The following is a 27471-nucleotide window of genomic DNA, read 5'->3' on the forward strand; positions in this document are numbered from 1 at the left end:
CAGCTCTGCTGTAAGTGGAGTCTTGTTCTTTAAGTTAAAAACAGATGATGTGGTCTTGGTCATTCACGAGTTGTTTGACATTAGATTATGGTGGAGGCTCCTTCCTCATCTATACCTGTGTGCTGGTGTTATAATTATCTGTGAAAGATAAAATAAAGTGTAAATAATGAATCGTAAATTGAAGGAATGCCTGAGGGTGTGTGCTGATGTGGATGTGTACTTACTATTGTTGTCGTGGCTGGGATGCGTTTGATCTGAGAGCTTGCCGTGTACTACTTCGAACTGCATAAAATGAATGTCTACAAGATAGATGAAACATGTTCCGTTATTTTTTTAATGTTATTTAAATAATTAAATAAAAAACTGCTTGTATTGCAAAGGTGGAACATTTGACCATAGCTTTCAGGTATACTACTTCGCGTTCGCTTTGAGCTTGTGTCTGCTATTGTGAGGGGAGTGAGCGGAGGGGTAGGGAGAGTTGCTGTTGTGTGGGTAGGGGTGGAGCTGGGCGCGTCGTTCAACGGTTCTATAGCACGTGTTATGTTCTGTTTATTAATTGTTTTAAGGTACGGAAGTCTCTCTCTCTCTTTTTTTTTAAGGACAGGGATGCCTTTATTTAAGATAATATTAGTTTTTTCTGTAATTTCATTCATATTGAAATTGGGATTAGCGTACTGATCTAAGGATATATAATACTCTTTTGTTATATTGAGGAGGGGACCCTTGGGATTTATATTTAGTATTTTCATGTCATTTTTGATGTTTGTGAAACTGTGTTTATATTCTTCGATGTGCTGGTCTATTGCGGAAAAATGATTATGCTTTATAGCGTTTAAGTGATCATTATATCGAATAGTGAAGTTCCTTCCGCTGCGTCAAATATAGCTGATCTCACAATTGTTACACTTGATGCGGTATACTCCTGATTGGTTGTATTTGTTGTTGCTATTGATTGTCATTTTTCTGCAATAGGCCAGCACATCAAAGAATATAAACACATTTTCACAAACACCGAAAATGACATGAAAATACTAAATATAAATCCCAAGGGCCCCCTGCTCAATATAACAGAAGAGTTTTATATATCCTTAGATCAATTAGCTAACCCCAATTTCTATATAAATGAAATTACAGGAAAAACTAATATTATCTTAAATAAAGGCATCCCTGTCCTAAAAAAAAAGACTTCCGTACCTTAAAACAATTAATAAACAGAACATAACATGTGCCATAGAACCGTCGAAAGACACGCCCAGCTCTACCCATACCCCCACAACAGCAACTCCCCCTACCCCTCCGCTCACTCCCCTCACAAGAGCAGACTCAAGCCCAAAGCGAACGCTTAGTAGTACACGGCAAGCTCTCAGATCGAACGCAACCCAGCCACGACAACAATAGTAAGTACACATCCACATCAGCACACACCCTCAGGCATTCCTTCAATTTACAATTCATTACTTACACTTTATTTTATCTTTCACAGATAATTATAACACCAGCACACAGGTATAGATGAGGAAGGAGCCTCCACCATAATCTAATATCAAACAACTCATGAATGACCAAGACCACATCATCTGCTTTTAACATAAAGAACAAGACTCCACTTACAGCAGAGCTGCACATACCTACCTCTATCCACATAACCGGAACTTGTTAACAACGAAAGTGTTTTATTATATGTATATATGAAGACATCTTTTAAGCAAATAATAGGACATTTTAAGAAACTCACATCATTACCTACAATCACAAGCATCAATTGATGCACAACTATGGACAAAAACTCTAACACAGGAGTCAAATGAAGATAAACGCAAGACACGCATATTCAAACCCATGAAGAGTTTTTACACATGTTTTAATGTATTTTAATGTATTTATTGTATTTATACATACAACTTAGATTTCAGTATTAGAATAGGTCGCATAGTCAAATTCCAAGTCTTAAAGAAGACAGTTTTACACCCATGTACCCTAAATAACAACATATATTCAATTAACATTTAGCATGCCCAATTTGGATACATTCAGATATGTTGTTTCCTCATGGCATCTCCCTTTAGACAGAGTAATGTAAATTATTGCCTAACATATATACAAAGGTACAAAACTATGTTCAGCTGGTGATGACCCGATAAGGTCGCGGTACTGTAAGTTAAATTTTTTTTTTCAATAAATAGTATTGATAAGGTGGAAATCCTTTCTTATCTGTGTAAGTGTAATCTGTCAATACGGACTTGAAACTCATAAATCATGATCCAGATTCCCCAGACACAGCGTGATGAACGTCAACGTGTATGGAGACACGTGGTGAGCAGTATATGCCAAATGTCGTCCAGGAAGGCGACCAAGGTTCTGTGATGGAGTGGGGTGGCATCAGTATTGACGGCCGTATGGATCTTGTTGTCGTCCGTGGTTATCTTACCGCTGTGGGGTGCATTGAGCAGATACTGCCACACCATGTGTTGGTTGCTGCGTATGGTGTTGGCCCTGAATTTGTACGCATGCAGGACAATGCCAGGGCTCAAGTAGCATGCAGAACTGGACATTCAAGAGATGGAATGGCCAGCAGCGAGTCCTGACCGTAAACCCATTGAGCATGTGTGGGATAGGCTTGACAGAAGTGTTTGTGGGCGTCCTGTTCCACCACAGACTCTCCAAGACCTCAAACAGGCTCTCATTGAAGACTGGGACCTGATACCGCAACATGACCTCCGTCAATTTATATGGAGCATGCCACGTAGGTGCGAAGCTGTGATAAAGGCTCGTGGAGGACATACACTATACCGAAAATCTCCAAGTGTGATAAAAATCCACTCTGAAAAACATCTATCACTTTGTTTTCGCCCCTATTTGGACATTTCCATTTGTATTCTGAAAATGAACGTGAATCTATCGACGTTCTTTTGTACATTTCAATGGTAAAGAATAAAGGTTTAGCTGGTAATATACCTGGGTGTGAGGTACTGTTTTGTGGAGCATGGCATACGTTCGAAAACATGTTCCCCTAATTTTTTTGAACTGTGTAGTTTCTGACTGACAAGAAAATGAGAGATTTGTCTTCATCTTGTAGCGTCTTAACCAAGTTTGAGGTTTGAATGACAATATCCTTCTGATACTGGATTGGTGGTATTGGACATCAAGCAATGCAGACCAGTTAACTACACTTGGCTTGGCAAACTTGATAAGCATCTGTTTCAATACATCCATCATTAAATCAAACAGTACATGGGTACGTGAGGAAGCACTATGAAGGAACGTATTGATCTTATCAAATCATGGAATAGTCACATGTAAAAAAAGGACAAAATGTCTTGTTTAGGTCAGAGGAAAGAAACAAACAGCAATTTTTCACAAGATGCAGTGGGATTTACGTTTCTGGGAACGAGTGAGTCACGTTTGTAAGAACATGTTATTCTTTTGGCAGAAGATAAGGACGAGGAATCACAAACTCTCTACATTTGTTTGTCATCAGATCTACAGTGTTGTACTTTGAGAATAGTAAAGAGAGATACACTAGCAGAAATATTTGGAGCACGTACTATAACCTCACCTTTAGAAAATAAAAGAAGTGCATCCCAGTGATCTAATAATCTGTCTAAACACTTGGCTACGGATAATCATCTTATGCACACGTGTCAATCTTTGTTTGCTTTTTTCAATACATGCTTTGAAATGTTTGAAGACATCCTTTTCTCTTTTGGCACACTTCTCCAAGTAACAGAAAATATCAATAAGAATCTCATCAATTCCAAGTAGTAAAGTTCCAGCAGCTTTTTCAGCAGCTAACTTTCATTAGATGGCAGCTGCAACCAATGCCAAAAATATCCTGATGAGCTTCTTTCAGAACTCCATTTTTCTGTCTGATCATAAAAGGAGCACTGTCTGAACAGAATGCCAGACAGTTCTTAATTGGCACTTTATTTAATCCCAACTGAAAAATAACAGCTTTCCTATGTTATGCCCTGTCAAATGTCCATCCAATGCTGGTACCAATAGAACAGTACTTATGATACTTTCTCGAGCAGCATCATAAAAAGTAACCCCTATGGGATACAACTTGGAATCTGTATTATTGCTTCCATCTGTCAACGAAGAAAATGGGCTATTCTGTAAACAAGTAACAATGTCCTGTGTTGCAGTACGCACCATTTCATTCAGGACACACATTGTTTTTGTGCGACCACAACCATGCCTTTTTGTGATTTACGAGGTAGGAAACATATTTCTGAACAAAGCTCCTGCATGAACAGCTGCACCCAATGGAATGTTGTGTTTCACGCAAAAAGAAGTAAACACTCGGCCTTGATTACATCGTAAACTTTATCTCCAGGTTTGGCAAAATACCTGTTTATTTCTGATTTTCTCACTTAGATTTCAAATTAGCAAGATATGTAACACACTTTATATGATCAGTCAAGTCATTTCTGGTGCCATGTGCTATGTTAATATCACAAGAGCACACAGTACAAAATGCAAATTTGTCTCCTTTTCCAGATTTCAGTATACATGGGAAACCCAAAGAACAGGTTTCTCTAAACACCTGACAATAATGGTTTTTTTATAGATTTACTCTTGATTACTGATAAATAACATGACCATAAGACTAAATAAGCAATGAACACAATTCGCGTTACTCCACAACTAAATAACCTCAGCTTCAAAACAACGTGGCAATAAATATGAAGCAAATTAAGCAACAAACATAATTCACAGGTTATTCTGTTACTCACACGACTTACGCTTTGTAATTCGTGGAGAAGAACAAAAGATTTTTTTTTTTTTAAACACAAGACAATAAGGTCATAAAACAAGGTCAATGCATTATAGAACAAGCGAGGTTAACCAAGAGTCCCTCTCGTTCAACACAAACAAATTGATATCGATCGATTAGAAATCAGGATGCATCTCGTATTCCCAGTGGAAGACTAACAATTGGAGCGAAAGCTTTTTCTGGCGTGAATTTTTAAACAAGTTCTTGACATGTAAAATATTGTTGTTCATCCACAAAACAAAATTGTTTTTAATTATATCAACTTCTTTACAAACTTTTTTTTTTAATCAGTATGTCAATTTTATGGAAAAAAAAAACTTTGGCCGATATTTAATTTCTTCCCTTTTCTACTTCAACGTGATATATAGAGATCACTGGAATGTAACTATTACAATTTTATTTCAAGATGTAAATTACAAGTAAAAATAACATGATGTAAAAAGTATTGATTACAAATAAAAATAAAAAATATCTGTTACAAGTAATCTAATTACTTTTAATCACTTACTTCGTAACTATGTCTGTACATTACATTGGTGCAAAAAGCTGTGCCTGATACTATGTTAAGTGAGGAGTAGATAATGAGAAATGACAGCCCACTTCTACAAAAATAAATACCATCTACAAGAGATTGAATTAAGCAGGCTTATGCTTGAACCACACAGTACAGTATCAACACACTTCATTAAGTTCTGGAAGCAGTTCAGCTTGCCAAAAAGTGGAATACAAGACATTGTACTTGATGTAATCTGTTGTTCATTGAGAATGGATCTTATTTAAAAAATATAAAAGAACAGAAAAATTCTGGAGTGAAAATAAAAATCTTAGAATCAGACAGAAAATTGAAAAAAGAACAGTCTTTTGATGAAGTCTGGTGAACTCATAATAGATTGTACAGAAGGTATGGGCAGAGGAAGGCAAATAATTAGAATATCTAATCCTTTCTTGTAACGCCTCAGATCACATAATTCAAATAATTGTCGATGTAAAGAGGAGAGAACAGTAAATACGTTACATACTCAATTGTAGCAGTGACCCTGGTGATTGTTGAGGAGCCACTAATCAGTCTTATCAATTGTAGCAGTGACCTTGGTGATTGTCGAGGAGCCACTAATCAGTCTTAGTTGGAAGTTCGTGCCTTTTACGAACTGTCTGCGATTTTTCCTTTCCACCAGAAAGTAATCAATCACTGATTTTATTCTTCTGTCACCCAGCCATTTCTTGTAATTTCCCTGCTGTTTTTCTTCTGAAACCATGTATTGGCCGCAATCATTCCATTCCTCTCACAAAACAAAACTATTTTCTCTCTTTCTTCATCCCTTTTCTGATATCTATATGGTCTGATTACTTCTTCCTTTCCATGTCTTTTGTTTCCCATCTTTGCATTTAAGTCTCCCATTACGATCACTTCCACATCAGTTATCTCCTCTTCTAGTTTCTCCAGGGATTCCTCAGTATCCTCCTCTTTGTTCCCTGTCTGTGGTGCATACACCTGTATGAAGCCTCCTCTTGAATAACATTATCATATCATATTATTTGGCTGGATGGTGGTCTTAACATATTAACTACCCAAGCTGGCTAAACGTTCACTGTATGTATGATGGACTGTACTCACTCAGCCGGTTCGACGTATCACGAACAGCCGGTGCAGGCGAAGGTTAGGATGCCTATTACACACGCACCACTAGTTTGGTGGGATCTTTCTTCACCTAATGAATCGAGAAGTTGTGTACTTTCCTTCCATCTATGTTTCATAAAACTAATACGAAACTGATTGATATGTCTTGCTTTTCACTCATATCGATCAGGGATAGAACAGGAAATGTGCTCTGTTGAGTTTCAAGGAAGCTGCTTTAGAAGATATCACGTCCTTTCCTGCCATCTAGTGTCAAAAATTTCATTTTTAGGTCCTGTATTGAATCGAGATTTACATTCAAAATTGTTAGGTATGGGGATCCACCTATTCAATACAAGAAATAGTGATAATTACAAAGTCATCACACATTCATTTTTATTTGGGACTGGTTTTGGCGAATAGGGTATGCCATCACCAGCCTAGGAATTAAGACAAAGACACTGGACATAGAGTACATTACATTTCTTAAAATTATTAACAATACTTTTTAAAATGTACGTGCTTGAACTGAATTACTTTACATATGTACAAGGGTTATCATAAAAATTGAATATAGACAGGTGTACACCAAAATGTTTGTATAGTTAAAATTACAAAAGTGTAATGAGCTTTTTATTCACACTGTAAGAACAATATGGGTCGTATGTACCATTATAAAAACCCTTGTACGTATGTAAAGTAATTCAGTTCAAGCACGTCCATTTTAAAAAGGAATTCATAATTTTAAGAAATGTAATGTACTCTATGTCCAATGTCTTTGTCTTAATTCCTAGGCTGATGATGGCATACCCTATTGCCAAAACCGGTCCCAAATAAAAATGAATTTGTGATGACTGTAATTATCACTATTTCTTGTATCCCTATACCTAACAATTTTGAATGTCAATTTTCCTGCCATCTCAAGAATGCTTTGTGAACTATATTGTACCAGGAACCATTAATGGCCTGGAACATTATTTTGTAACATCAACTAACTGCAACAGCCCGGCTCAGGGAGGCAAACAGCGAGCCATCTACATCAGGTCTTCCACGTTGGAGACTGACCTAATGATCACGTGAACAATGCACGATTGCTTTAGAACATATGAGAAATACTTTTACTAACTTTTTATCCCATGGAGATATCAAATAATGACCTACACCATCTCGTAGCCTGTGATTTCAACGTCAACACGTTTAAATGTCATTAAAATCGGTCCAAAGAGTTAAAAGTTATTCCACCGTAAAGAAATGCAATTTTATCAGGAGGGAAAGAAAGTTAACACAGCTGCACAATGTAAAAGAGCAGGCATTTGTCCTGGTCAGACAGTTCTCAACTCACAGCAATCGCATAAGCATGCTGTCAAACGCAAATATTACAGAGTTGGCCACTTTATCATTCAAGTTTAGCTTTACGAGCGCGAGTGCTTCGATTTGTGACTAGTGCAGTCTTGTTTCCTTTCATGCGAGCGAATGTTAGACGGCGTCATTTTATATACAGTACTTATTCAGTTTCGGCAACTTTAGGACATGTGATACGGCTTAGTGTGATTTTGAGTAAGAGGACGCGTTCCTCATTTGAAAGGCCTGTATTGTTCATGTATGTGTGACTTGCCTCAGGTAGACTTGAGCAGCATGTTTAGAGGGTTGGACCCTGTGTTCTGATGATTGCTGCATTATTTTGGGAGACTGAATCTCCACTTTTGAGTCATTCTGCCGTGTGTTGGTGAGGATGATATGTTTGTCTACGGAGGAGACTTTTATTTTAGTGGCTTATACTTCGTGATTGTATTGGTTTTTGTCCAAGTCATTACGTGTTGTAGTAGACGAGATTTTTATATCGCGACGTTTCATTTGGTTTTTCTTTTGTGATATTACCGCACTGAGGAACATTTGTGTCATATTATTTATTTCAGGAACCTATGTTGAATAAGATGTGTTGCTTAAAGTGTAAAATTACGTTTCCTTATATTTTTCCATCGAGGCTTTGAGTGAATGAGAGTTGCGTGAATGTCACATGCTTTCTTGGTGAGACCTGGAAAATATGACATCATGTTTTAGTTTCTTTGATTGTGCATATTTGCCATTTTTGTGATTTTATTGTGTGTGGTTCTGACCCACAGTGTTCTGTTGTGCTCATGAGGTCGCTCATGATTCGAGGTGTATATATTTGTAAGATATTTTACCACTCAGCGTGTTTATATTGTACAGTCAGGTTAGTTCTTGTTTCCTCTTTGTGCATTAAATCACATCTTTTCTTAAGGTTAGGGATCCCCACTGCAATGTCCAGTGTGCTGGAAAGTGAAATGTACTCATCTACGTTTGAAGGTGTTAACAAAGTAAAGCCAGGTGCGTGGTGCGAGCACGCTAGCCCAAGGTGTAAAATTAATGAAACTTCAAGATTTGATTTGATTTGATATGTTAGGCATGTGTGACAGCACACATTGTATATTTGTAATATACCAGCTGATATACCCTGCTTCGCTACGGAATTCTACATTATATACAGAATTCTAGGTTAGGTAGTGTACACGTTGTGAACAAGATTGTATGAAATTGCATAGCTCTTAACGTTACCCTAGAAACGCGACGGGGAAGTCACCAAACATCTTTTCTCATAAGAAGACTGAGTTAGGGAATTTTCACTGTAATGGTAGAAACGTTTGCATACCATCAGTCACAATCAGGTTGGGGAGCTTTCATTATAATGGTAGACACCCACTCTCCATCTGCCTTTTTATATCCTCAGAAAGACTGTCTTAGTGGTTTTCCCAACTGAAATAAACATGCATTACAATGACGTCAGTACGAATGGCGCAAAAAAGCAATGCTTTCATATGAAATTCTCGATCAAATGAAAAACCACACATTCTCTCACTTTTAATGAACAGGACTAAGCTGCCGATCTAACAGTCCAAAGTTCCAGAGCTGGAATGACCAAGCCGCAGACTGCCGTGAGCCGTGAACACTCTCCGCCCCTTTTCGGTGGGGAGGCGGTTGAATAGTGGCGACTCCCAGGGCAAAAACCATGCCATTTTACTAATCTGTTTCCTAGGAGTACCCGATGAGTCGGAAAGTATCAATTCACTACAGTGGTTTTCCGTGGTTTCCCATTTTCACACCAGGCAAATGCTGGGGCTGTATCTTAATTAAGGCCACGGCCGTTTCCTTCCTACTCCTAGCCCTTTCCTGTCCCATCGTCGCCATAAGACCTATCTGTGTCGGTGCGACGTTAAGCAAAAAAAAAAAAAAAAAAAAAAAAAAAAAAAAAAAAAAAAGGCAGATCAGTCAGCTTTCAGAAGTAGAATGTTGTAGGCAGTGGAGACCTTCCAGGAAGTAACATAGGGAATATTTGCCTCTCTTGGCAAAATCGAGGAAGGAAGAGGGTATTATAGCCATACAGAACAAACAAGTTGCTGCCATGTGTAATGAAACAACTGACAAGATGGGCAGGCAAATTTTCATTGTTCTGCTGTCCACAATGGAGCCTTCCACATCACAGGAGCAGTATGCGATAGCAGTCACTTCGGTGAAGGCAGTGAATGGACAGACGAGAGCTCGAACAATTACAGAGGCACTGCGGGAGACAAAAGTGAACTTTGACTAAGTTGTGGCCTTAGTAACTTACTCACAAGGGGGCATTCCCTACTCGTCATCACCGATTTCACTCAAATTTATAGAACATGCAGGGCTTCGCTAGAAATTAAAGTACCTGAAGTGGGAACTCCAGATGGCCAAGCGTATAGAAAATAAAAATACAAATGTTGACGCGGCTCTCGCACGTATAAGCCACTTACGTTAGTGCGCACGCCGAGCAGTTGTTGGCCTAGCGGTAAGAGCTCGGACTGGTAATTCGATGGTCTTGGGTTCGACTCCTCGTGTGGAGACTGTTTTCTTTGTCAACTTTTATGTTATTCATTTTCCAATTATGCAAACAGGTGAATAATTAATTTTATTTACTTGTTTATGCGCAAAAGGCATTCAAAAAGTAAAATGTTTGGGATTTCATTGTCATTGTCTACCCCCGCCAAAATTTTATTGTTTGTGTACAGCCGCCAGGAGCAACCTTCACTTGTCAGGTGAAAACGAATCTTACAGTGAAATGACTATTCACATTTATGGCACATTCCCGAAGGAGGGGAGATAGCCAATAAAGGAGAAAAAAGAAGAATTTCTGTTTGAACACGTCGGGAAAGTTCGCCATTCCAAATTTTCTACAGTTGTGCATTCATTAAAAAAATGACTTCCTATATGCCTTTTGCATATAAGTAAGTAAAATAAATTAAAATAAATTCAGGAAAATGTTCTCCACACGGGGAGTCGAACCCACGACCATCGAATTACTAGTCCAAGCTCTTACCGCTACGCCAACAACTGCTCGGCGTGTGCAGTAACGTAAGTGGCTTGTACGGTGCAAGAGCCGCGTCAACATTTTTATTTTTATTTTCTATATGCTTGGCCATCTGGAGCTCCCACTTTGGGTACTTTCATTTCTAGCCAAGCCCTGCATGTTCTATAAATTTAAGCGAAATCGGTGGTGACGAGTAGGGAATGTCCCCTTGTCAGCCAAATACATGACCTCGTGCCTCGTGTTTTGCTGAGTTATCACTCCTCTTGCCAGATGACTCTCTTGATATTCAATGCTTATTATTCAATAAGGCCAATCTGGTCAGTGTTGTGGTGAAAGAATGTCTGTCATCCCTAAACAAATTAGTCGTTTCCGTTAAGCAAATATTTCTCCATGCCAGAAAGATACGGCATTCTTTCCAACAGTTCCTGAAGGAGAAAGAATTGGGGGGTGGGGGGGTGGGGATGTTTCCAATTCCTGTTGCCACAAGGTGGAATTCCTGGCTGGAAGCAGTTGAGTGGCTGGCAGATAACTAAGCCATTCCTTTCGAGTTTTCCCAATCCAATGATGGAAAAGAATCGTTCACCACTGCATCTTCATATCTGTAGAATATAACAGAATTGGAGTTACAAGTGCTTTATGTGCAAGCTTTTTTCATTAAATCAATAGTATCGGTGATGAAACCTCTATTGCTCAGACTGGAGACAAACTCCAAACCAATTGCTGCAGAAGTGTATCCTGAACTTCAGAATTTGAAGAAGAGTTTTACAAGGGGTTGCTGCAGGAATTTTCAGCAACAGAGTCCAGGAAGAGTTGTATGCTCTGAAAGATAATCTTAGGGGCAGAGCGATGGAGGAAATAAAAATGGCAACAGGCCATATGCATACAAAGTTGGACAACCTGAGGTGTAGGACCCGGCCCATACATTTTTGAAGCCAGTGTCTCAGCACTTCTACAGGCAGAATGTGTTGTCACCGCCTGCAGCAGGAGACAAACTGAAGACCCTATTCAGCAAAATACCATCATTGAAGGCTATTCCCATTGATGAAGGGGTGCTCGCATATATGGATCTTCAGAATATTCTAAAGAACTCTAAAATATCGGTGGAAGACGTTCTTCAGGCAATGAGAAAGGATCATCAACCCTTTCTTGATGGTACTGTGAGTTTCAGTGTCAAAGATAAATTGTGAAAGATTCTTTTCAAACTTTTCTTGTGTGTTAACCAATTTCAGAACTAATCACACAATGACAAACTTGGACTTGCTGTCATCCTACAATAATTATGAATGTAAAGCATGAAGATAGCAGGGAGGTAAAGTTTGTAAATATACTTTTTGTCTTTAATGTTTGCAATTTCTGTCTTTTGTAGTGATCATTTTGCAGTTACAATATAAAAATACTGCCTGCATTTTTACACTGACTGACAGAGCAAATGCAACACCAAGAAGGAGTGGTCAGAACTTTATGCCAATTGCAGGGTAGACTGACGTCACTGAGGTATGCTCATGATGTGAAATGTGCCGCTGTGCTGCGCACGTAGCGAACGATAAATGGGACACGGCGTTGGCGAATGGCCCACTTCGTACCGTGATTTCTCAGCCGACAGTCATTGTAGAACGTGTTGTCGTGTGCCACAGGACACGTGTATAGCTAAGAATGCCAGGCCGCCGTCAACGGAGGCATTTCCAGCAGACAGACGACTTTACGAGGTGTATGGTGATCGGGCTGAGAAGGGCAGGTTGGTCGCTTCGTCAAATCGCAGCCGATACCCATAGGGATGTGTCCACGGTGCAGCGCCTGTGGCGAAGATGGTTGGCGCAGGGACATGTGGCACGTGCGAGGGGTCCAGGCGCAGCCCGAGTGACGTCAGCACGCGAGGATCGGCGCATCCGCCGCCAAGCGGTGGCAGCCCCGCACGTCACGTCAACCGCCATTCTTCAGCATGTGCAAGACACCCTGGCTGTTCCAATATCGACCAGAACAATTTCCCGTCGATTGGTTGAAGGAGGCCTGCACTCCCGGCGTCCGCTCAGAAGACTACCATTGACTCCACAGCATAGACGTGCACGCTTGGCATGGTGCCGGGCTAGAGCGACTTGGATGAGGGAATGGCGGAACGTCGTGTTCTCCGATGAGTCACGCTTCTGTTCTGTCAGTGATAGTCACCGCAGACGAGTGTGGCGTCGGCGTGGAGAAAGGTCAAATCCGGCAGTAACTGTGGAGCGCCCTACCGCTAGACAACGCGGCATCATGGTTTGGGGCGCTATTGCGTATGATTCCACGTCACCTCTAGTGCGTATTCAAGGCACGTTAAATGCCCACCGCTACGTGCAGCATGTGCTGCAGCCGGTGGCACTCCCGTACCTTCAGGGGCTGCCCAATGCTCTGTTTCAGCAGGGTAATGCCCGCCCACACACTGCTCGCATCTCCCAACAGGCTCTACGAGGTGTACAGATGCTTCCGTGGCCAGCGTACTCTCTGGATCTCTCACCAATCGAACACGTGTGGGATCTCATTGGACGCCGTTTGCAAACTCTGCCCCAGCCTCGTACGGACGACCAACTGTGGCAAATGGTTGACAGAGAATGAAGAACCATCCCTCAGGACACCATCCGCACTCTTATTGACTCTGTACCTCGACGTGTTTCTGCGTGCATCGCCGCTCGCGGTGGTCCTACATCCTACTGAGTCGATGCCGTGCGCATTGTGTAACCTGCATATTGGTTTGAAATAAACATCAATTATTCGTCCGTGCCGACTCTGTTTTTTCCCCAACTTTCATCCCTTTCGAACCACTCCTCCTTGGTGTTGCATTGTCACTGTCAGTCAGTGTATTTCCATAATATCCACATTATCAAAGAATTTGTCTTTTCTACCCAAGACTATTTGTTTCCTACTCAAGAATTTTAGCTCGCTACTAAAGAATGTCTTCTCTTTTTACTCAAGAATTCAGCACCATTTCATTCAAGAAATTAGAGTGTCGCTACTAATCATATCGATGTGCTTCTGTCCGATTTCCTCGTCCTGCAGATCTTCTACCCTTATTTGTCTGCAGACAAATTTCACTTTCTCTATCCTAGGCCTAGAGAGACTTAGATCACTACAGATCAGACAGTGGTCTGTTTAATCAAAATATCCTCAAACCCCACATATTCCCAATAGATTTCCTGAATTCGAAGTCGGTTAGGATACAGTCTATTATGGATCTGATTCCCCTACCCTCCCATATGCAACAGTGAATTTTCTTATGCTTGAAGAATGCATTCGTAACAGCTAATTCCATACTACCACAGAAGTTCAGTAAATGCATTCCATTTCTATCATCTTCCATATCTTCCCCACATTTACCCATCATCTTCTCATATCCTTCCACCTGTCACATTGAAATTGCCCATTATTAGTATTATACTATCGTTACTGTTGACCCTGACTATGATGTCACTCAAAGCTTCATAAAACTTGTCAACTTCATCCTCATCTGCCTCCTCACATGGTCAATTCACTAAGACAATTTTCATTGCATATAATTCCTCCGACTGCCAAATCTATCCACATGATTTGCTCATTTACGGGCTTAACAGAATCTATGTTGTGTGCAATAATATTCCTGATGAACAGTCCTACACTACACTCGGCCCTTCCCTTCAACACCTGTCAAGAACACTTAAAATCTCCTATCTCTTCCTCGTTATTTCCCCTTACCCGAATATCATTTACTCCCAACAAATTCAGATGCATGCTCTTTGCCGACTCAGCGAGTTCTAGCTTTTCATCGAATTCCAATTTGTTCGCCAAGATGTTTTCTAGGAGTCCCTCGCCTGTTAAATGGTAGTAGGATTCAGTTTATCCCATATGTCCGAAACTTGCTTAAAATATCCTGAGTGTGCTCGGTAAAAATTCTGCGAAGCAGGATGCTACCCTCGTTACACATACTCCCAGAGAGGATCTCTCCTCTAACAGGTTATGGACCACGGTGGATTGTATAGCCCTTGCCTCCTGAGCACAAGGAGGGCCGTGACTCAGAATATGTCGAAGATGCCCAGTCCCATTTCACAGCAACTTGTATCCCAACTCTCAGGACCACTTACCATGCCATTCAGCTGTTGCCCATGGTTCAAGAATAGGACATGACAAATGTAACCCACACAACGAACCACTAATCACACGTCAGTAAAATTACTGCTTTAATTCTACCTTCGTTTGATTACCTGATAGGCGATCACAACATTCCATTAAATGAAATTCCAAGGACAACTGTTTTATAAAAGCTATTTATCTAAAAATAACAGCAACAGACTTAGGCCCTAATTGGCAAAATTTGTCTATTTCACATTGAATTTGCATTCGATAATTGGATTTTTTCAGACTAAATAATGCTATCGTAACCATGCTGTCCAAGAGCAAGGAGATAGTCGCCATTTACTCTGAGTGTATAGCCATCAATATTGATATTCTGTATAATTTATATCAAGCCAAGTTCTATAGACCTAAATTAAATGAATGATTAAAAAATGAACAGCTGGCTTTTCACTCATTTGAACTAGTGATAACAACAGGCCTTGCTATCAGATCTGGTCTTTGGTATTTCAACATTCGCCATTAAGAACCATTGATGAGTAAAAAAAGTCTTGCAGGGGTTCCGTTCAACAGATAACACTATCTAAACCTCAAAATCAAATGAAATAAAGATAAACATATTTCAAGGTCAGAATACTAGGATTTCCAGTTGGAAACAATTGAAAATAATGAAATACACTCAAAAAAGTATGAGTGCATGGAATTTTATGCTCCTTGCATTTAATATCATACCTATTTTTAGTAGATACAGCCATGTGGATACCTAAAACAAACATTATACCTAAGGTTCAACTGCTTCTAAGAAAAGTGTACCTATGAGGAAGAACTCAGACAATACCATGAACACATTCCTTTTTTTGAGTTATAGTATATTACATTTAAGCAATAATTTTTGTTTCATGCATGCTAATCAGTACACAAACTTACCTTTATTTGAACATCACTGGTTTCATTTTTACTGGTATCATTTATCTCATTAGATGTTGGCAACTTATCACCCAATATTGTAGGTGGAGGCGATGGAGGAGTAACCACTGCAAGTGTTCGAGGTCTACCTCTGCCACTTTTGTTATTTGTTTTGATATTTGATATTTGGTTCTTTCTACCCATCAACACAGAAGACTGGCCTGTATCAGCTGCATCATCTTCACTCTCATTACTAGTATAACCATCTTCATCCTGTACACTTGAAGAAGACATCAAACGTGTCTTTTTGCGAGTACCCAAGAGGGAACGTGAACGTCGGGACAGTCTTCTACGCGTCAATCCATCCTCATCCGAAGAATCCTAAGCAATAACAATATGCTTTTATCATGTGTATTATAACCATAATGAAGTATAACAGAATTAGCTGCACCAGTGAAAATTAAATAAACAAAACAAATAACACAAAAATACATGTTTAGCCACATAACCACAGTAAAAAAATTACCAACATGATGATGATGATGATGATGATATATCTGGCCCTTTTCCAAATTATACTGACGTAAATATGGCCTTGCTTTATGATTGGATGCCCTTCCTGATGACAACCCTATACCAAGGGATTTATTCACTACTGCTTATTTCTGTTGTGGTTTGTAGAATGGTGGGTTGTGTTGTGTGTAGATGAAGGCGAGTGTATTAAGATGAACTAAAACACCCGTCTCCAGAGCCAAGGCCAGCATGCTTAACATTCAGCCAAGGATCTGGATGATGATGATGATGATGATGATGATGATGAACAAAACTAGACAGAGGCATCTCCAAAAGACAAGAGATGAAAGATAATTTTCAATATTCCACTGATAAGATGACAATGATGTAACTGTTGTAAAAGGGGTCAAAGGTGACATCACTGTCTTCTCCACCCACAAGAGTATGAATGATAACAGTCCTATTTAAATATCAGTGTACCATAGGGGCACCACTCACTGCAATAAAACTACATGAAGACTATGGTGACAAGAGTTTCCCATTTTCCACCCTTCTCTCACTTATCTCCAAGTTCATTCATTCATTATTTACCATAAACCTTTACAGTATCTATGGAAGGCCAGGGGAAAAGGACAAGCCCCCTACACGTAGTGCCCCCTGACCTGATTCCATATTTAAATGACTTACAAACTATTCTTCAAAACTCTGGTCAAAAGCAGGGACAAAAAGACCCAACATAACGAATTATGGCAGAGCACTGATGATCCAAACGTACAGCAAAATAACACAGAAACCTAATTTTAAATACATACTGTATTAAAGATATCAACTGGCCTACTACAAACAAGTATCAAAATCTTCAGCATGAGTAGACCTATGGCATTTTCATCATGACTTTCAACTATCTCGTAGTCTTCATTCACAGGTGCTTCACTATCTGTTACAGCAGTCAGAATTTTGTTGTAGATAAAAATTTGGTAGCCAAGTCATTTAGGTCAATATTCAACCATTCATTAGCATTGTCATCACAATTTTCAAAGGTGGGTATAGCATTAATGAGAGTCGTAACTTCAGTTAAATCTTCATCTTATACATTCCCCTTCCTCATTTTCTCCTGCTTCTATACCTACAGGCTACAACTTTTTCCATCTATTTCTAAAATTTTCCTCTGTCAATTTATCCCAAGCATCAGCAACCATACAAACAAAGTCCTTAAAGTTAAGGTTTTTGTACAGCTCATATCATCATAATCATCATCAGGCCCTGCTAGCAACAGCAACTTTTTTTTTTTTTTAATAATGTCTTGATCCATAGGCAGTAAGAAGTGAACTTGGAAATTGTCATCAATGAAATGATAATAATAAAAATAAAAATGAAACTAGAAAAAGGCATCTCCAAATATTAGTTCTTAGACCTTCAAATAAAGGATGTGTGGGGGCATTATCTAGGATTTAAAAAAATCTTTCTCTGTTTTATGTTCTTTTGACAGCGTGCTTTGACATTTGGTATAAATTTATTTTTGCAACAACTGCATTACAAACGTTATCTCCTCTGTAACCTTGTTTAGAAACAAACGTGGCACACTTAATTTTGTATAATTCTGCAGCATTCAGATCTCCAAACAGCTTTCTCCTCGAATTGTAAGTTCTCTTATGCCATGCCGTAATTTGAAGTTTTTCAACCACCCTGACCTGGCCTTGAAATCAAGCAATCCACCCAATTTTTTGTTGAACTGAAGAGCTTTTTCACAAACAAGAGGTCCTGATATTGGTTAACCCACAATTCTTTTTGTGTGAACCACACATAAACAGTATCTTCTAATTAAGAGTTTTTGCTGTTTGTAATGTTCAACATTTCTTAGATCCCTCTTCAGGATTACTTTTAATGTCATCTTATAAATGAAGTTGAAGGGGGTCGCTGTCTGTAATATCATTTATTTTGCCATATTTTGATATAATTATCCGGTTTGGATCAACTCAAGATAGTATCGCTACTTTTTATAGTTTTTGCCTCTGTCTGTCTGTTTCTTCGTTTGCTTGTCTCTCTGCCTATTGCACCATCACAGGTAAACGGCTGAATAGATCTCGACTAAACTCCATATTTAGAGTTCACTTATCCAGAAGCAGGTTTCGATATACGTAGCATTTAAAAATCACTGAACAGACTGGGGGTTTATAGCAAGACCAGAAGAGATTTTTTTTTTTTTTTTTTCCAATTTTCTCTTACACTATTGATTCACTGGTCAACAGTGATTTTGGTGCCAGGGCTTTTTGAGCTGATTTTATATGAATTTGATGCCCTGAATTCAAATATGCCATTCATTTTTGCCTAGCAGCTCTAGTTTCTGAGATATTACTTTTTTGTGAGATATATATTACACTATCGTACGGTAATAAAAAAACTTAACATGGAATTGCCATTATTATATTATGATGAACCTGAGTGACTTAGGCCCATAGTCAGTCATGATTTGATTGATAAAATAATATACGGTACATTTATTGAAATACAGAAGTGTAGTTGAAAATATTTCGCTTATGTAATGTCGAAATCGGAGCGAAGGAAGGACGACAGACTGGAGCCTGACGGATTAGCTCGACACGACAACTTTTAGCTACTTCACAGCAGGGAATCTCATTAGTTGGCGAACAAGGAAATACAGAGTCCACAAATAAGTCTTAGTCAGAAAGAGAAGGGGGAGAACCATACAAAGGAAACTCACCACATGAGTAATACCTTGGGATATTTTTGGCAGGACGGAAATTCCGGGAGCTCGTGGAAAATTACAGCGGCTGCGTGTACGTTCGCTGGCCTAAGTTCGAGCAGGTGGAGAGTTAAATCACGTGACCGCTTGCCGGCCAATCGTAAAAATTTAATGGAAGGCTCAGGGATACCATCTTAAGGAATGATGGACGAGATATTTTCGTAACTACAAAAGTAATCAGTAATAAATTATTGTGAGTACACGGATGGATGTAATGAATTTATTAGATGTCACGCATGGAAAAATAATCAATAATTATTGGCAAATTAAATAAATTGGAGGCTGGATTTCTTGGAAACCAGACAGCTTGAATGTCATTGGCTGAAAGAAGACCACGTTGTAAGGGACGCTACCGAAGGCGCGAAATGTGAGGAGCTAAATCCACCCGTATCTCCTAAATCTGTGATCACCAGGAGTTCATATTTAATCCAGCAGATATGCTAGCGGAGTGGATTAATTTAATGTAAATTTTAACTTCCAATTCGGAGTGCAAGCACCGATATTAAAAATCTACCCCCTCCCTCAGGGGTATGACGTCAACGAATCCGCGGGAAAAAGGCTTCATCCATATATACGGGGCAAGGGATCCTCGCCAGCACACTTGTAGTGAATATCGGGAGCTGAATTGACGGTCGCAGGACACTTGAAGTGAATCTCGGGAGCTGAATTGACGGTCGCGGTACACTTGAATTGAATATCGGGAGCTGAACTGTTGGTCGCCGATAACTTAGAATTCTACGGATGTACAGTCATTTAATGGCGCGAGCATCCGCCAGTGTTTGTAAAATGTGATCGCGCTCAAGCAAAATGAACTAGAAATAGTTAACGTAGGACAGTGTTTGTCATTTATGAATATCAGTGATGTAAAGTAATTACACTGCAAGAGAGTAGTATAAAGTATATCACCATAAGTACGTACATAACAGACTGTGTGACGAACAGTACTTTCAGGGAATAGTAGCCTGTACTTTGCTATATCGAACCGATATCATGAACACGTCAAGAATGCCGTATGAATCGGGCGTATCGCGACGGGCGTAAAAGTTGACACCTCGTCGTACGTGTCCAGGTCCATTGTGCGGTAGTTGGACGAAGATTAAATAGTGTAAATATTAAATTCTTGGGTCTAGGATAGTAATTTATTGTATCCAAGTTAAAGTATTCAGTGTTAACGTTGTAAATGGTGAAGGTTTGTGGTAATCAAGATATCAGTGTAAAATGGTAATGTGCCAGGAAATCTTTTGTGGAACTACGCCATCAAGAATGGAGTAGTAAAACGCAGAGAGGGGCCGGAGGAGCCTCTCATCTGCAAAGCTGTAATGGAATACCGATAACTAAGATGAGTACTAAATTGTAAATAATATTTGGGAAATGTTATCGTGATGGGAAAAATGGGAATAATTTGATTATACTTGGTTACCTTCTGTAACAAGATGGGTCGCTTAACGACCCCATCCTAAATTTGTAGCACGGACAGTAGTAAATAATAATAATGTAAATAATCGGGTCTTTTATGTATTCAGTTTGTTGGAGATGTAAATTTGTATATATAGTGTAGTACGTTAAGTCATGCATGCATTCATATTTCTTTGTAGTCAATAAGTTTCTTTACATTTGATTTTGGTTATGATAGTTAAATAAGACCCGATATGTGTTTTCTGTTTTATCATTTTAACGAGCTATGTAATGACATGGAAGGAAAATCCAGCTTCGCCATACCAGTTGTGTTTTGTTGTAATTAATATGGTCATATTTCATAGTGAAGTTGTTAAATTTGTGAGATGCGATTAATATAATTTCCAAGTAAATCATATCTGGAGTGTTTAGTGCCAGAATAAATCGAGTTTGTGAAAGGGGTTATGCGTCAAACATATTAAGAGTGGACTACCGTATTACAGGCGAAAATTTTTTTTTTATTAATAATAATAATAAATAAATAATATAACTACTTTTTTTGTGAAGATATTTTTTTAAATATAATTTGGATATAATAATAATTCATGTGATATTGGAATATTTAGTGAGCAGTGCGTAATAATAAATTTATGTGATCAGGTGTTGAGTTTATTGGGAATCATTTAATGACGGGATGTCGTTTTTAATTCGGAAATAAAGTGCGTGGTACTTTAATTTGATAAATTAATAATATTGAAATGTAGATCGGTGCTAATAATCCGTACATGTTATGAACGTGTGGTTTAAATTACGGTCCAATATTTTTTTTTAACGTATAAATGTCGTGTCTTAAAGTTGCGATTCATTAGCCGGAACACGTAGGACTAATATTACGAAACCATGATTGTCAAATTTTGGTAAATATAATTTCAAGATGTTACGATTATTTGTGGAGAATGAACTAAGGCGTAGATCAAAATGAGATAGAAAATGTTAAAGAATCTGCAGTCAGATAATAAAAGGTCGTACGATGTCAGAAGTGAATAAATAAGTCAGTTGATAATTCTGTGAGAAATAAATGAATAAAGGAATATTGAGATAGAAAGGAATAAATTCCGTACGAGAGACACTTAGGATATTGAAATGAGTGTAAAATGTACGGGCAGTGTCACAGAGAAATACTGAGTTACATAGCGGGTAGAATTCGGACCCGTGACAGCATGTACGAAATAAATAGACTGCACAACTATTCGTCGAGATACTACGGATCTAAGGATAATGAGAGTTCAGAGTCCACATAAATGATCGTATGTTGTAATCATTGTAATGACGAGCGATGACAATCATGATGTCGTAGTAATAATAATAATAAATATTGCAGATAAAGGATTGGACCGCCTTAATTAAATGAGCATTGATAAAGATGTTAAACGGGAATCTAAATGATAATATGCAACCGATAATAATAATAATAATGTAAGGACGATGTTAAATCATCGCGGTCAGATTAATAATAATTGTCATAATAATAACAGTAATGATGTCGTTGGTTGATCAGTGAAATATTTGTAATTGCGACCGATATCTGTATATATTTTGGCGGAAGTGACCGGTCCATTAATAATAATAACCTCTTAAGTGACGTGAATAATAATAATAATCACAAGAGGGATATAATAATAATAACAGTATTAACGATTTGTGTTTGCATCCCGCATAATAATGACGGTATTAATCCAACGTGACAGTGCCAGGAACCGTTGATAATAATAATAATAATAATAATAATAATAATAATAATAATAATAATAATAATAATAATAATAATTTCAAGGATGATAATTTCATGAATATTGTGACGATCGTGGATTAAATTGTTTGGTGACAACATCCCTCTATTCGTATGTGGAATAATGAGAATGAGAATTTAGAATCATTTTGTTTACCTCGTTATTGTACGGTTTCCGTATGGGACGATGTTACAGTAATACTTGGCGTGTTTGTTTACTTCGCTCGCGATGCGAGGGGGGCCATTGCCACGGTATTTCCCAACCGCTTCTCGTTATCTCATCTGTGTCAGTAGTCTGTTGAGGCTACTTTGTAACATTTCAGATCACATGTAAATAAAATATAAATGCTGATTCAGTGGTATGGCATCAGCTGGATATCGTTGGATAGGAACTGTCCGTGGAATCCATTTTTCGTAATTCATGAGAAACATTACCCAGTCCGAGCACCGGTCTCGGAAAAATGTATATAGCCGGAGTACGTCATCTTAGTTAAATCGGGAAGCCGACCGCAACATGGGTTATGCTCGGGCTCCCGATAGAAGGAAGCTATATCTTTGAACAACGGTTCGATTCAAATGGAATCGATCCGTAAATTATACCTCCAAAATGTCATTTTATTTCAGAAGCAACCCAGCAAGATATTGATACCACTTGCGGTATGGCAAGTGATTTGTGTATGTAACATGTGTGGAAATTTAAATGTCGTTGCCAAATGTATCAAAGTTTCATACGTCAGATGGCGTAATAAACCGCTCCTTCTGGCAATTATTTCAAAAGGAAACCACTCTCATAATCTTTTTATTGTAGTTAGATGATGCCCTTTTTAAAGTTAACAGTCACTTCCTAGTCCTATCATGGAGTCCTTAAATTCAAGTTACAATCGAGCCTTCCCCATTTTAATTTTAAATTGCTCCGTTCATCCCCGTGTTCTATTATGCCGTTATATTTATATTTGATGACTTAAATAATGAACCGACACCCCTGAGATAAATGCTAGTCTGGGACTCGGGAGGTGGACGGGTGCAATACAAATATTATTATGTACAAACATAGAGGAAAAAGGCATCAAAGAAACCAACTTGTCACTGAACATTTCGGATGCTTCTTTTTCCATGACATTCTTGAATGTATTTTGGGAGTGTCCCTTTTTAAGCTCCAGCCGTATCTGCAATCACGTGCATGTCCCATCTTCCTTGGTAGCGGTCCTCCACAGTTTTAATATCCTGGTGAAATTGTTCACCTTCTTTCTCACTAGTCTCTCCTAATTTTTCAGGAAAAAGGTCTAAGAGACTGTGTAAATAATGCACCATAATAATCATGTTGCAACCTAGGGATTTGAAACTGTTAAGCATCTCGTTCAACCTGGAAGCCAATAATTCAGATGCTTCTTTTGATGAATTGATAACTCTGGTGAGGTCATTTAAGTCATCCTGGTTGAAATGTTGAGGAAGTGATGACATCACCTCATGATCACTGTCACCTTCGTTAGTATCAGAAAGGTCAGAGGGACAATACTTGTCCTCACAGAGCTCTAATAGCAGGTGAAATGATTGGATTGGCACTTCCTCTGAGTGAGGGTCCGGACATCTTGCAGAGTCTAAATCAGGATAAGCCCACTTGCTACGGTTGTTTTGATTGATTCCATGAATATTTACTGGGAAATAACAGTCATCTAAGTGGTTTTGGGTTCTCTCCAAACCATCGGTACACCGAATTTCAGACTTTTTCGGTAATCCATTGATGTAAATGTTCTGTTCAAGTTTTACAGACCTGATGCAGTGCCTAGGTTTTATTCTGATCACAAAGCCAAAGGTAAGTTCTCTTTACAAAGTCACTAAGAGCTTTTCTGTTTTCTCTTTTAATGTGTATTCTCTGCATATATAGCAAAACACATCAGGATAATTTACACAAATTCTTCTACTTGAATTCAAATACAAATACAACCATCTACACCACAGTATAACAACTTTATAACTTTATAACAACTCTTTCCTAAGCACAAATACAATGCGAAGCCAATTACTGTGATCTGCTTTGAACTCTAAAACCAACGTCAACTTAGCTGAAGGGTCACCTGGGCGTGCGCCACTGTATTCTTTCCTGTGAACCGGATAATTGAAACACATATAGTGTTAAATACGTTAATTTACATAGCCAGTCGTCCACGTGCTGATAAGAAACTACGTTCATTCACGTAGCCCGTCAAGAATGTATTAAATGTCAGCTCAGTTACTAAATGCTTACACCATCTGGTGGATTTTCTGGAAATAATTGGTCATCAGACTGATAGGACAAATATACATGACCGAATCCTTGTATATTACGATTGAGAATTGCACAAAATGGAGTTAGAAATGTACATTTCAAGTAAAACTGGACATAAAAACAACACAAATGTAAAGAAAAAACTAGAGCAGACAGAGAAAAACTTATATCTAAAAAATACAGCTGATAGATAAAAATTGATTTCATATTTAGATTCAGCGACCCAAATAAACCTCAAACCAATTTTAAAATCCCAGCCCCCAATTTTTTTATTTTTTTTAGACCTGTGTTATATCTCAACCAAACTTCATATTTAGAAGTCTACTCATCCAGGAGCAGGTTTTGATATGAATATCATTTAAAAATCACTTAATAGACTGGGGGTTTATAGGAAGAATAGAAGAGTTTATTCAATTCTCCCTTACATTATTGATTATATCTCAACCAACCTTCATATTTAGAGTCCACTCGTCCAGGAACAGGTTTAGATATGCATATGATTTAAAAATCACTGAATAGACTGGGGGTTTATAAGACCAGAAGAGGTCTTTGTTTTTTGTTTTTGTATTTATTTTTTTTTTTCAATTTTCTCTTACACTTTTGATTATACACTCATGTTCATAAAAACCAGAACATCTTGAAAACCTTGCAGTAGGAAGTTCATATTCACAGGACATGTGCAGAGTAATAAATAAGTTACAAGATTGTGAGCGGCTGCAGGGTGACCTCGATAGTGTTGTGAGATGGACGGTGGACAATGGTATGATAAACGGGGTTAAAAGTCAGATTGTGAGTTTCACAAATAGGAAAAGTCCTCTCTGTTTTAATTACTGCGTTGATGGGGTGAAAGTTCCTTTTGGGGATCATTGTAAGTACCTAGGTGTTAATATAAGAAAAGACCTTCATTGGGGTAATCACATAAATATGATTGTTAATAAAGGGTACAGATCTCTGCACATGGTTATGAGGGTATTTAGGGGTTGTAGTAAGGATGTAAAGGAGAGGGTATATAAATCTCTGGTAAGACCCCAACTAGAGTATGGTTCCAGTGTATGAGACCCTCACCAGGATTACTTGATTCAAGAACTGGAAAAAATCCAAAGAAAAGCAGCTCGATTTGTTCTGGGTGATTTCCGACAAAAGAGTAGCGTTACAAAAATGTTGCAAAGTTTGGACTGGGAATATTTGGGAGAAACGAGACACGCTGCTCGATTAAATGGTATGTTCCAAGCTGTCAGAGGAGAGATGGCGTGGGAGGACATCAGTAGACGAATAAGTTTGAGTGGTGCCTTTAAAAGTAGGAAAGATCACAATATGAAGATAAAGTTGGAATTCAAGAGGACAAATTGGGGCAAATATTCGTTTACAGGAAGGGGAGTTAGGGATTGTAATAACTTACCAAGGGAAATGTTCAATAATTTTCCAATTTCTTTGCGATCATTTAAGAAAAGGCTAGGAAAACAACAGATAGGGAATCTGCCACCTGGGCGACTGCCCTAAATGCAGATCAGTAGTGATTGACTGATTGATTGATTGATTGATTGATTAGTATGTTCCGAAGAAATGATTAGCATTTTGAACCATGTCAGCCCTCAGGTTCAAAGTCCACATCGATACACCGGTATACATGATCACGGTTTTGACCCGTACTGAATTGTGATCACAATAATAATTATTAAATTAATGCCGTATGGTCCACCATTTACAATACTGTATTATGCAATATTATTGAATTACATTACTAAACTAGGGACTAGTTTGGGCCTTGCTTGGCCATCTTCAGCCTTAATGTAATACATCTAATAACTAAACAAATGTAAAAATACAGAACTGACATGAAAACTAATGTACAAATGCACAATTAACATTCAAATCTGGGGTGAACTAAGAGTAAAATCTGAAAAACAAATTTGGCTTAAATTCTTAGCATCTGGAGTATACTCATCATCCAGACTCTTTCTTGTATTGATATTCATAGAATTGTTAGTTCCATCACTGCTAATCATTTCAATTTCAAAACAGGAACTGGTAAGTGTTGATTCTGTAGTCAGATCATCAATCACCAAATCTACTTGAGTGGTGTTAGCAGTATGCAATCCACTGGATGCCAATGTAAATAACCACCAGCTGACACAGAACTGCTAGAAGGTGTTTCCAGATCGACCAACCAGATCGAACGACCCAGATACACCAATCAAAACCTTTTATCATGCTGCAATGTTTTCACAATATTCTAGAACATCACCTAACTCTAATCGCGAACTTTCCATCTTCCAAAATTAGTAAAGACATGCTTCCAGAATCGACAGTGGCCAACACACCCTGTTACTAAAGTCCACGTCACAACACTTCCAGAACCTTACCAAATATCACTGAATAATAATAATAATAATAATAATAATAATAATAATAATAATAATAATAATAATAATAATAATAATAATAATAATAATAATAATAATTTACAATCTAGTAGTTATTTAGGTAGATAAAGGGAATACAATTAAAATATTCTACAATATTTTACACCATACAGTACACATTCCTTTAAAAGAGACATATTCCACAGGTCATAACAAAGATGGTATTTTACACAATTTAGCAAATGTTTCTTTGAAAGAGATTCTCCGCAGGTCTCATAAATGATAGATAAATTAGATAAAATTAATAAATAGAAGGAGAGAGAGCGTGTTAGTCAAATGTCATAGGTTATATGAGACCTCTCGCTGCAGCATGTAGTGCATGGTGTACTGTTGTGTGCCTCATACTAACGGTTGTGAGATTCAAAGGAAAAGGAAGAGAAGGGGCAAGGGGAGAGAGGCGGGGCAAGAGGCAGGGCAAGGGGAGGGGTCATGGAAAGGAGCGGGGGGTGTAGGGGAAGGGGGGAATTAAGGCGGGGCCAAAGGATGTGGGAAAAGAGATGTCTGCTGAGGAAAGGTGCTGTGAATATTATAAAAACTGAATTTTGACTTCTTTGGTTTGACGTTTCTAAAAATGGGAATTAGAAGGTCAAATAAGATA

General features: G+C 38.4%; 1 protein-coding gene across 9 annotated transcripts in view; it reads right to left on the reverse strand.

Moving 5' to 3' along the window:
• Window positions 1-27471, reverse strand: part of LOC136864547 (serine-rich adhesin for platelets) — a 709539-nt gene that overhangs the window by 405915 nt on the left and 276153 nt on the right. For all 9 annotated transcript variants that reach the window (XR_010859329.2, XM_067141675.2, XM_067141673.2 and 6 more), the window contains exon 4: window positions 15745-16104. Coding sequence is in view for 8 of the 9 variants with exons in the window: in XM_067141675.2 (XP_066997776.2) it covers window positions 15745-16104 (360 nt within the window). In the remaining variant the exon portion in view is untranslated. The remainder of the gene's footprint in view (window positions 1-15744; window positions 16105-27471) is intronic.

This window comes from Anabrus simplex, chromosome 2 (genome assembly GCF_040414725.1).
Source record: "Anabrus simplex isolate iqAnaSimp1 chromosome 2, ASM4041472v1, whole genome shotgun sequence".
Taxonomy (NCBI): Eukaryota; Metazoa; Arthropoda; class Insecta; order Orthoptera; family Tettigoniidae; genus Anabrus; species Anabrus simplex.